A 12,710-nucleotide genomic window follows, 5' to 3' on the forward strand; every position below is an offset into this window, starting at 1 on the left:
ATGAATACAGGTGAGTCTTTCATGTCTTTTTGATAGCAGTTTCTAATCTTCTGGTACTTTACTCTGATTTGTTTCATATTGTGTTATGCTCTGATTTAAAACAATATCAAGCTCCCTTTTCACTACACCTTATATTTGTGTTGTAACTGACAGTGTATGAACAAAAATATAATGTCATGTATTCCCGCCATTTGCTATCAACTAAGGTAACTGAATTGCAAATAACTCAAACTTTTCAGCTATTTTATTGGAAGGCTTAAGTAATTAAGAGTTGACTGTCAATATTTTATCTTAAACCTCAGAGTGACACTCTTACGGAAAGAAACCTTCATTATTCATACCAGAAGTAGCCCATTCAGATGCCATCTGTACCTGATATCAGTTATTGGAGCCCTGATAAAGCTGTCTATTGCCAGCCAATTTTACACTTCATTAATAATAATATTATTATTGGGGGCGCTTTAGGTGTGAATGAGTTAAAAACATTGATTGATTGATAACAACCTGGAACAGGGGTTGGCTGTGGTTTAGGTGTTGATGAATGGGAAGCTGGTATCCTCTTCTCATAGATTTGCACCTCTGACAAGGCTTCTGGACCAAATGACTCAGCATCCATAGCCATCAAACACACCAAAATATCTACAAGGTAGAACCATGTTAATTCTTTTTGCCAATAAAATTTACAGTTATGCCATGATTTACATATTTTTACATGGGATGCCTCTGGCAGGCCATGTTTAAAATTCACTTGAGTGTTGTTTTCATCGTAGTCAGATTATATAATAATAATTAGCCACGCGCCTGTCACAAAGCAATTGGCTTGATACTGCCATGCCAGACATACAACATGCATGTCTGTTTTGATTTTCCGCCAAAGGTAATCAGAAAAGCTCAAAAGGCCATCCCAAGACACACACCACTTCCCTTCTTTGAATTACTGGGTTCTCAGACTGAATTCACAGAAAAAGGGAGCTTCAAGTCACCCTCATCTGCTCTACGAGCTAGCAACCCAAGCCTCCTCTGAAATCAATTTTATCAATCAAGCACGATAGAACAGTGATGATTTCAAGAATATTACAACTCTTTCATTTCCACTTCCCACCATAAATGATTGTAACTAAAATTGCTTCTATTGAATGTGAGCACATACAAATAAGATTGATTTATGAAAATGATTTTAGTTAGTTAATGCGGTCAGAAAACTAAAATGTCACAGGACTGTAAAGATAAAAAAAAAAGAAGAAAAAAATGCTTTGTTACTGGAATTATTATATACCTTTAACTTATCTAGCTTTTGTGATTGAAATTTTTACTACCTACGTGTGTAACGGAATTTATGCATGCATGACCTTAAGGACGTACGCGCTAATAGACCTTTTCGGCTTGTACATTTTGTTTTCCCAATACAGATCATGTGATAATACTCAGGAGGCTTGGTCCTTTGTTTTGTTCATTAAAAAGTGTATGCAGGCATATTCATGCTTGCATGCCCTCATTTTAATGAACAAAACAAAAGACCAAACCTCCTGAGTATTATCACATGATCTGTATCGGGAAAACAAAATGTACAAGCAGAAAAGGTCTATTGTTTGTGCGCAACTTTTACTGTGCAGGTAACACGACTGTAATATGTCATGCATTACTTCAATCATTAGTTAAGATCTTATGGCGACAAAAACGCCGGTGAAAATTTCCAGGTCAGCTAAAGAATGCCACATTTATTTCCAATTCATCATGAAACATCAAAGGGAAAGGACCGAGAGACTGGAAAAGGTTGCTACAGTCAACTCTCTTCTTTAAGACGGACGGACCAGCCTCAGCTGTCCGTCTTAGAGAGGTGTCCGGCTTATAGAGAGTCGATGTAACATAACCCCAGGAATTTTAAACTAATAATGCTGAACCTGTGTACAGTGAAAGTTTGTTTTAAGTTATTTACTTGAACGAAACCTACCTGTTTAAGATTACAATACAATTCGGTTGTCACCTCCACGTTATTTTTTCAATGACTGATTTAATTTTAACTTGAACTGTATGTATTCCGGCGACAAGATAAGAGCTGTCTATTCAAGGTCTGTGTTTTCTTCCCTAAATCGAACTTTGCGGTCACATTCAGCACCTCACAGGTGTCCGTTGTCTGTCTTATGGAGGTGTCCGCCTTATAGAGAGTTTGGTTACAGTAAAATGACTATGAAATGACCGGGACCAGCACCAGGTGTCCCTCTTATACAAGTGTCCGTCTTACAGAGGTGTCCATTAAGAAAGAGTTGACTGTAATCGAGTTGTGGTTGAAAGTTTTGAAAACTCAAGGAAGGTTAGTTTTAGTCACCAACATTGCCTAAATTTAATGGGGTTGGTTTTTTAAAATGATTTTATTACGTTACGAACTTCTTAGTTCAAAATAAATGCATGCTTTTGAAGTTCTTTTCCCGTACTTTCATGAAAATAGAGCAGAATTATCTTCGCGCACTAATCCACTTAAATAGTGCGGACCTATGAGGAAACAGTCGTCAGAGATTATATTTCACAAAAATCACACTCCAAAAGATGAGATAATACAAAACACTAACGAAATAAAGATAACGCCTGCTTGAAACTTCATTGCTATGCTCAAGAAAGTTTTTTTTTAAACAAAAACCTTTCATCGATCGATCCTGTCTTGGGTTCCAGTCCTTCCCCGACAGGTCATGCAAAATCATGACAAACTAAATTTTCCAAGAGCTCCGCAACATCGCATCAATTTTACTCATTTAGATCATCGGTGACCCCTATTTTTTAAGACATGAATCACTTGCTCTTCTTACAATATACAAAATATGATAAATGAAAAAAATCACAATGTAACAATGTAATTTTTCTTTCCTTGTGTCCTGACTTCCGGAAGTGGTTACAACAAGTAGCGCTTGCGAAAATGCTTGTTGAGGATTAACTCTACTGTTTACAACATCCCCAGAAACATGCCATTATCTGTAAATCCCACTCCTATATCTCTATGCACAGAAACCTTCACTCTAGCATATTATTTTTATGATTTTCGACGGATGAATAGATGAGGCTACATCTCGTTATGATGACCTATCTATCAAAACAGGGCATTTTTCGCATTCCTCAACGAGGAACGGTGACATCAACAATAACATTGCTGAACACCATCTACAGACAAACCACAGAATCGACTGGGACCCTGCTGCATGTGTTACCTACAGCACTAACTACTACCAACAGATCCTACTGGAAAGCTGGTTTAGAACAGAGCACCAATAAACCGCTGCCTACAACTTCGCGCATCCTACAAACGATTCATTGACGGCATATACAGGCAAACAACACAATGATTTACTCTATCACAGCTGCCCAATGTATTCTACGATACACATACAGACCTTAGACCTATAGACGGATCAAAACGCACCAATTTCTGTTTAGTCTTCCCAGTCAATTACATCTAGGCTCAACTGACAGTCGACCAATAAGTTGACCAATCACATCTATGACCAGAGTTCTTACAGTATCTACTGATAGTACACAAATCACTTGACTCTGAAGATGACTTCCGCTCAGGTTGCCAAAATGTCAGTCAACATCATCTCAAACAGTCCTTCTCAGGACTACACTCACCCGGACAATCCTACTTTACTTAATTATGATTAATTTTGCTTTTGTACCAAACCTGCATCTTAGCATAATATCCTCTGTTTGTCTTACAATAATACAATACAATATATACTTAATTGACTGCTCCCCATAGGGGCTTTTCAGGGCCAATGAAACACAATGACACGACGGAACAGAACAACTACTGTTAAGAATCCCAACTGGCCGGAGGCAAACCAGTTGACTATTTACAAGTGCAGCTGGGAAATTGAACCAGGGACTACCAGGAAAAAATTCAACAAGTGGTCAGAGCGGGTCTTGAACCCGGGATCCCCGGATCTCAAGGCAATCGCCCTAACCACTGGGCCGCACTGCCTCCTAATAAACCTCTTAATCCTCTCAATTAACCCTTCCCTGCCTGAGAGTGAGACTTAAACATTTTACTCCCAATAGTGCCACTTATAGATTTTACTCTGTCTAACACCAGGCGATTTTACTCGTCAATGGGGAACCCCACGGGGCTGAAAGGGTTAAACATTTTACTCTGGCAAACATCAGACAATTTTACTCGCTGATTTGGGATACTCTAGGTGTGAATGGGTTAACATGTAAGGTCACAAGCATGATGATTACAATCCTGTCCCCCGAGTCCACTTTTCTTTGGGTCAGGACCGAGAACGTGGACCCTGGCCACTTCCAATTTATGCTCAGTCGCAGTGAAGTTTCTTGGCGTGCATAGACAAGCCAGAAGTCTGCCAGAGTCCGTGTTCTTGGTGCTGACAAAAAGAAAAGCGGACTCTGGGGACAAGATTGCTTGCTAAACTTAAAGAACAAAGCACTTATTCAGTGACATGCCATCTACCTATACTGCGATGAACTTCTGCAATGTGTTGTGATGTAACCTGTCCAATCCCTGATAGATTATACAGCGATTCTAGTGAAGACAACACCAACTGAAACAAAAGAACAACCAGTTGAAAAATTCTCCAACATCTCACATCCTGCCCTAAAATCACTATAGCTCCCACACAGATGTAAGGAACAAAAAGGATGGCAGCAGGGACAAAAGAGAGGAATAGCCGTCCACTTCACCCAAATTGGAACCACAAAACCAAAGGTTTACATGCATGAAGCTTTGAGTGAATGGCAAGTTGAGGATTGACAGCCCAACTATCTTTCCATTGAATTTAAAAGCCATTTTTTGTATGCTATTATTAATTTCTTGCAAAACATGGCCCTGTGTTTTTTCCTTCCCTATACTGACCTCAAAAAACAAAACAAAAAACAGAACTACAAAAGAATTCCTACTGCTTGTTTGCTTTTAATCACTATACCTGAACATCATTCACAATCAGGACTTTGATAAGTGAATGATAAGCTTCAAGTTCCAGGCCAGCTTCAAAAATTTCATCATTTCCTTCTAGTGTACAGAGCTTGCCCAAGACACTCATGGCTGGAAACAAAAAAGGAATTCATGGTGTAAATTAAGAAATTTGACATTGGTATGACTGTACCTCTTGTGATCAATAGCCAGCCAGTATTTTGGTAGCCCCCCTTTTGACAAAGTACTGCTACAGAAAATCTGACAACCTATTATTTTGTAAATACAAGGCAATAACTTTAATTTTCATCCAAAGTAAGATTTCCTTTCAGTATTCTTTGCAAGAAGGACCATTATGATAATATTAAATCTGATTCAGTAATCAGCAAGGGACTGAACTTTTGGGTCTCCGCCTTAAGATTCTAGCCACATTTTGATACTGGCACAAACATTGTACACAGAACTCTAGCTTTCCTTTGTGATGCAACCAGCACTACATGTATGTAAACTGTGTCACTAATATAATTGAAGATTTAATAAAATCCTGCAGGAATTCATCTTCTGAGATCCTAGATGGAAAGTTCAGACATGCGTGGCTGCAAACATTTCTACAGTTCCACAAAGAGAAAAAAAAACTTCATGGGTGTGGGTTGAGGATGGGATATGTAACTTTGCACTTAGCAGCATATGTGTTCCATTCATATCAATAATGAACAATGTACAATGTACATTCTGTAGTTTTAGCATTGTTTCTTGATTTTTCCACGGAAAATACTGGGTAATCCCTTAAAATTAATTCTGAACTCACCATTAACAACATGGTAACGGTCTTTATGATCTAAGAAGAAATGCAGCATCTGCAAAAACATCTGGGTGGTTGAGGACTCTATGGGCTCCAGTATCATCTGTGCCACAATGACAAAAAAAGACATGAATTACTGCAAATGGTTGAAGAAAGGAGCATACATTTTCTTTTCAAATCACACTACATGGCAAGGACTAGGGCTGACATTCACCCCAAAATAATTTCAAGCTGCCAGTCATTTTAAGACCTCTATTTTTACTTATTCATACTGTTCACCTTTTCTGATAGGTTTGAGAGTGTTCCCCAAGCCATTCTTTGAAGAAATCCATAGTCACTGCAGATGCAGAGTACAAGGAACCTGAATTGGAGCCAAGGGAGAAATCAGCTGCTACTTCAATAGCACCAATAATAATGATAAAGGTGATATTATTATATAATGACGATGATGGCGATAACTGTGTAACTTCTAATAATGTTTTTCTTACCCCTTTCCCTGCTACTGTATTTTATGTATTTTGTTTGTTCAGACCGGGGCGGAATTGTTGGATCATTAGCCCCTCGACGATCCTGCGTTTCTCTTCAGCACAAACATTCCATAGACGTAGGGTCGTCAAGGGGCTAATGATCCAACAATTCCGCCCCAGTCTAAACAAACAAGTTATTTCTTATGTTTCCAAACTTTTCCCAATGCGAATTACACAAGATATATATGCATGGTTGAGTGTGGACGGTCATTTTTAACCCTGATGATGGCAAACAGCCAAAAATGTTTGGTTTTAACATTTTAATTTCACAAAAATTACCTTGTAAATAGCATATACAGTATATATAATATATATTTTTTTTATTGTAACATTTACAGGCAAGGGAGCCCAGAGAAGCTTAAAAGGAAGATGATGTTTTGAGAATTACTCTTCATCAGACCATAAGTCTGATTACTTCTATCAACTCGTTTGATCCCAATTTTTTTTTGTCATCCCTGTTCTACAGGGGCACCAAACAGAGGTGTGCCACAGGTGTGTATCTGCTAGCTGGATAAAGAGAGCTTCTCCCACCCCCACTGAAGGATAAATACCAGTTGTGTTGGCATGCCCGCCCATTTTGGCGTATGATGCATTTCAATTGTTGTTATTATGCTTGCTACCTGCTAGCAAACAGAATTTCTGGTGTTTCAACCGGGAGTGCGAAACAGATAAAAATTCCCAGCAGGTAGAGAAATTGCTCCAAAAAGGCTATTTTATGGCCATGATATACTTTGATGAATTTTGAAAAAATGGCTGGTTGGGTGACCCTGTGTTCTAATCCTGCAAAAATGCACATGACCTTGGTGAACAAATGGAAACCAAAGTTTTCTGTGGGCAATCCATACACATTTTTCCTTAGTACGGAAAGTGGTGATCACTGCTAATAATACTACACATATCCTACAACAGGAAGATATGGGATGAGGAATTCCTGGAGTCCAAAAGCTTCTTTTCTTGAAAAGAGAGAAATCATGCATTTCAATTGTTGTTATTATGCTTGCTACCTGCTAGCAAACAGAATTTCTGGTGTTTCAACCGGGAGTGCGAAACAGATAAAAATTCCCAGCAGGTAGAGAAATTGCTCCAAAAAGGCTATTTTATGGCCATGATATACTTTGATGAATTTTGAAAAAATGGCTGGTTGGGTGACCCTGTGTTCTAATCCTGCAAAAATGCACATGACCTTGGTGAACAAATGGAAACCAAAGTTTTCTGTGGGCAATCCATACACATTTTTCCTTAGTACGGAAAGTGGTGATCACTGCTAATAATACTACACATATCCTACAACAGGAAGATATGGGATGAGGAATTCCTGGAGTCCAAAAGCTTCTTTTCTTGAAAAGAGAGAAATCATGCATCTTGTACTGTTGAAGTGTACCAATGGAAAACAACAAGTGGTCCATTGGCATAAAGAAATATGTCACAAAACAAACCTCAAACAAAGAGGATGACTTGCAAGAACACTGGCATTTGTGTCATCAAAAGAGAAGTTATGGATGATCATGCCAACCTGAAAAGAGATTTCAAGGTTAAAGCTAAGACCTAATTCATATCAAGTTAACACCTCTGCAGAAACACGCCAAGATTTGTCAAGGAAAACAATGCTGGGAAATTTGCCAAGGTTACCCTTTTGATGTGATCTTATAACGGAAAACTCTTAACATTGTTTGCACAGGGAGATTTAAAGAGATTAGGCAAGGTACACTATACAGCACTGTAGTTTGGCAACCTCCAAAGAAAAGCAAATAAACATGCAAACTACTCACACCAATGGTTAACGTAGTTTGCACAATTGTGCTGAAGTGTTATTTTTTCAAGATGTTGTGCTGCAGAAAGATCTGCAGTAGTAAAACACCTTTGACGTTTACAAGGATAACAGAATTCAGTTATCATGTAGTGGTGCAGAGAGGAGATATTTCAATGTCATTTCCAACATCCAAAAGAAACACCACCACTTTCTCTTTCTCCACAGTTTACACCTGTCACATCAGATGAAACAGATGGACCAGAGTACATGCAGAGAGTTCTAAAATGAATCTGGATGCATCTATATTATACCTGTCCTAAACTGTAGCCTTGCAAACGTAAATTATTTTAAAACTTTCATACAATTAACCATACATGTATAGTGACTATTTCTTTCTTACAATTCGCTAACAGGCTGGTGTAAAATACAAAAGAACAAACAATCCCAGGCCTGTCTATTTACAGGTACACTAAGGGAATTATTACAAAGTAGATTTTCAGTTAAATAAAGGCAAAAACGAGGTAAACAAAATGAAACCAAAAAGTACATTATTAATATGGTCAATACTACATGGAAGAAATTATCTTTTCACATCAATACATAAAAGGTATTATTTTTAAAGCAAGACAGCCAGCCAGCACCTGTGAAATTCTCTGGCATTCTGCAGCCCTTGCTCCAGCTTTTCTTCTCGCAGGATGAAAAAGTGTCTCTCCACTTGTTACGTCTTTCTCTGAAAAACACAACATTAATATAACCAAAATAGTTTTGAAATGTTGAAACCTACATGTAGGTTAATATATCCTACAGGGGTTTCCATAAGGTTTGGGCTAATCAATGTAAATGGCAGTCACTCTTGCATTTTACAAGGGTTTGAGTGAAAATGAAGGCAGAGTAGCTAGCGGTGTCAGCGGGTGAGAGGCAAATTTCTGACATCACAGGCAGCAGTATGCCACCGGTGAATGGCTTCCAATGAAACCTCTGATCCTAGTGGAAACCCCCAAACTGACATTTTGTAGAAACTGCTCTCCTACCTTCACTACCAGTGAGAATTTTTTGAACCTCATCCTCACTTATGCTTTCCTTCCAGAACTGTTAACAAAAGTAGAAAAAATTCTCGGTCAGCCAATCAAGCTAAGACGGCAACCCCTGCAATTGCCATCCACTTAATTGAGGTGAGCTCATTTACGAGCCTAATGATTTATTGATGATTCCTTGCCACAATTATCATGTGTATAGAGCTTGTGCAACTACCAACTAATCTTAACCAAATTATCTGTCCCAAAATCAAACAAAAATCAACAAGTTTATTTGATATTGAGAACTACACACTCCATGAGAGTACACTGGGTTGCCTGTGGTATGTGTTACTCAAAAACAGAAGGGGCTGAGTTGGGTGGAATTGAACTCCAGCATTTCAGGCAATTTTTTCAAGTCGGGGTCATTAAGACCATTTAAAGGGGTCATCTAGAAGTCGTACTAGCAAAGGCCCTTTGGCTCACAAGTTCATACGACGAAACAGATCTTTTTCTGAGGTTAAAAACCTGGATACCACCCTATTATTATTTGTCAGAAAGAAAAAATTCTTGTCATCTTTAGAAAAAATAGGCATGCATTGCAAAAGCAAATAAATATTGATACACAGTTTTTAGGAAGAGCAGAAGGAAGTTTTCAGGACGGTTGATCGAGAATAAAATATTTTGCCATCAGTAAAAAAATTTACGACATGAAAACAAGATTAATTTTGAACTGCGAATATAATTGGTTACCATAAGCGAAAAACATTTCGGAGATTTCTACAATGTCCAATTTTGTTATGGTACCTTTGGCTGCACAAGTAAATCGCAAAATTCAGCGGGCGCCGTGATCAAGTTACCACGAAACAGTGAAGCATGTGTGTCAAATGATGGCAAGATACCGGGTTTTTGTTTTTGTTAGTTTTCTTTTTCTTTCAAGTATTATAACGTTTGACAAGAAATTTGCGAATTCAACACAAAGTTCACAATTGCCAAACTCTTGAGGTTGACCATTGTTTCTGCAAAGACAAAAATTTACTCTCCAAGACGAGGTTATTTATCACCAGGTAATTCCATCATTTTGGAAATACCAGCTACTTTATTATTCATCAGTGTCACAAATTTTTGCTGATTTTGGGGTTCATTTTTCACCGCCTGTCTTGTTCATCCAATGGATGTTCCATTCTTGAGCTCCAAGAGGGTATATTTTGTTTAAAGATCCAATAAAATGCCATTCACGTGACGATGACTTTCGACGCCATTGAAGGTTAACAAGAATTAGTGAAATTTCCAATAATACCGGAAGACTGTGCAGAATCGAGTACAAATAAATACAAATAGCCAGAATACCATAATACTATTTTTTGTCCCTCCAAATTTTGCATAAGCACTGTTTTTGTTTTCTCTTGGGACCACTGCAAGTCCCAAGAGAAATTGGAAACAATGCTTATGCAAAATTTGGAGGGACAAACAAAGAGTATTCACAATTAAGTTGTGGCAAAGAGACCTCAGAAAACTACCACACAACTATTTTCCAACCCAGTGTATGTTATTGTACAATCTCCTTCAAAGTATGCCCAAGACAGAACAGATAAGAAGTCAGATCTATATTGACAACCAGGAAACAAAAAGGTGTGAGGCACTGCATCCATAGTTGGGAGTTTTAGCAATGCAACTTCCCATCCCACAGACTGGCAGATTTATCAGCTGCTTTTACCATAGGAAAGAACCCCCTGACTACTGCTCCCTTGTAATAACTTTGGGAGCATTCTTTTTGAATCATTCAATTTTGTTTAAGTTATACACCATTAAATTAATTAAGTGGGAAAGACTTTTACAAAACAAGTATTCAGAACACAGAATTGCCAGGGACACAGTACCAATGGACAAAAATGTCCAGGCTGAATCTTGTATACAGTTTTTCACACTGAAAAATGAACACATTGTAGTTCTGACACCTATAGATCTTCCATGTATCCCAGTTGTGTAATAGTCTGAAGAGTGTGACCTTAGATTTAATAACCCTTACTCACTTGAATAAAGTCTCTATCCATATCCTGTTGTAAGTACCACTGCTCGTGCAGTTCTTTTAATCCATGCAACTCTGTGAAAAACGAACAGGAATATACACAGTCATAGTTTGTAGCTACTCAGGTTTGGAATTGAAAGTAACTTAAAAAAGCTACAGTTCATTGACCCAACATGTCACCACCTGGCAAGTGTCCTCATCATTGGATGAGTCCTTCTATAGAGACGCTTATTAGCTACCTTTTGACACTAATGAGATGTAAGTATGTGTCAGGTAAAAGGCCACCATCATTACGCTTCAAAAGGAGCAAGAGTGAACTCATACACCGTACTTGCCCGTCTGGTGACTTTGATAAAAAATTAATGTGGGTCCCTACTAGCTGACCCCACAACAGCTTTGGGACACTAAAAAATTTGCAGTAACTGGGACTTCAAAAAACATGTCACTGAAAGAAAATAACGACTAGCAAGTACCTGAGCAAAGTCAACCTCATGTACACGGTATACAGTAATCATGTCAACCCCCATTTTTTGAGGCTTAAAAATGGATTTTGCTCACTACTGAGAAGTTGTTTTCAGGATTAGACAAACAAAAATTGCAAGTTCCAAAAGGAATGTTATTACTGCCATACATGTATACACAATTGCATCAAGAATTTCGAAGCAGGCTTTTTTGACAAATTCACGTACAACTACATTGTATTTAGTCGTAAATTAACCCATTGACCCCTGGAAGTGACACTTGACAGATTGTCCTCTGTCTAATGCCAGACGATTTTACTAGTTAACTGGGGATATCCTAGGGTTTTTGAGGCACCAATGGGTTAACACATCAAATCACACCTTCTAGTTTTGAGAATGAGCTAATTTTATTTCTTGAGGGACCCTGAAGAAAAGGGAAAAAGCTAAACAACTTTGCAATATGATCCCTAAGTGAAGTGCAGGATCTTAAAAGTTAGGTAACCAAGCTGCAAAATTGATAAAGTCAGGTATAAATGTGGTGCCATGCCAAGAAAAACCAGCAAAAGGGATCACAACTGATCACTGATTTGCAAGAGTTGAAGTCTCACTGAAACAATCATTTTATGGTGGTACACCAGGAATAATATCGATGTTTGTACATTGTACCAGTAATCTATAACTCTATACCTTGCGAAACCACGCCAATGTGTGCCAGCAACATATCAACCACAGCTGGGGCCTGTGAGTGAGAAAAGAGTACATTGGAAAATCAGTGTTAGACACTTACTTTCATACCAATTTGCCCTTTGGGCAACCAGTTTTGTTTTTTTGGTTACCCACGATTTTTTTCGGTTGCACATTAAAACTCAAAGGAGGCTTGTAAAAATGTCAATTTTCTGTAAAATGTGTGTAAAATGGGTTTGACAGACCAGCACAACTCCTGCTGTGTATCCATGGTGTTCTAGTAGCCTTCACAGTTTGCGTGACCAAAGGTAGAATTTTCTTGTGCGCTTGTTCGATATCAAAATACACTGTATTGTAGCGTGTTTGGCCACGGGAAAACTGGATTTCCATTGTTATTAACATTTTTTTCGCGCCCAGAAAGATGGCTGCTACAAACATGTTCCTTCTTCCAATCTGTTTTGAGGTTTGTACCACTATATTTTTGACAGAAAAATAAATGGCCGCAAAGAGATGTAACATTGCTATTTTTTTA

General features: G+C 38.2%; 1 protein-coding gene across 1 annotated transcript in view; it reads right to left on the reverse strand.

Moving 5' to 3' along the window:
- LOC138042629 (AT-rich interactive domain-containing protein 2-like) overlaps positions 1–12,230 on the reverse strand; it is a 24,495-nt gene extending 12,265 nt beyond the window's left edge. The window contains exons 1-10 of the mRNA XM_068888581.1: positions 12,182–12,230; positions 11,038–11,108; positions 9,023–9,080; positions 8,633–8,721; positions 7,678–7,754; positions 5,994–6,075; positions 5,721–5,817; positions 4,926–5,044; positions 4,454–4,544; positions 505–639 (exon numbers count right to left, since the gene is read on the reverse strand). Of these exons, the coding sequence (XP_068744682.1) occupies positions 505–639; positions 4,454–4,544; positions 4,926–5,044; positions 5,721–5,817; positions 5,994–6,075; positions 7,678–7,754; positions 8,633–8,721; positions 9,023–9,080; positions 11,038–11,108; positions 12,182–12,215 (853 nt within the window). The 5' untranslated portion in view covers positions 12,216–12,230. The remainder of the gene's footprint in view (positions 1–504; positions 640–4,453; positions 4,545–4,925; positions 5,045–5,720; positions 5,818–5,993; positions 6,076–7,677; positions 7,755–8,632; positions 8,722–9,022; positions 9,081–11,037; positions 11,109–12,181) is intronic.
- Positions 12,231–12,710: the final 480 nt, after the last annotated feature.

The sequence above is a fragment of the Montipora capricornis genome, chromosome 3, assembly GCF_036669925.1.
Source record: "Montipora capricornis isolate CH-2021 chromosome 3, ASM3666992v2, whole genome shotgun sequence".
Classification (NCBI taxonomy): domain Eukaryota; kingdom Metazoa; phylum Cnidaria; class Anthozoa; order Scleractinia; family Acroporidae; genus Montipora; species Montipora capricornis.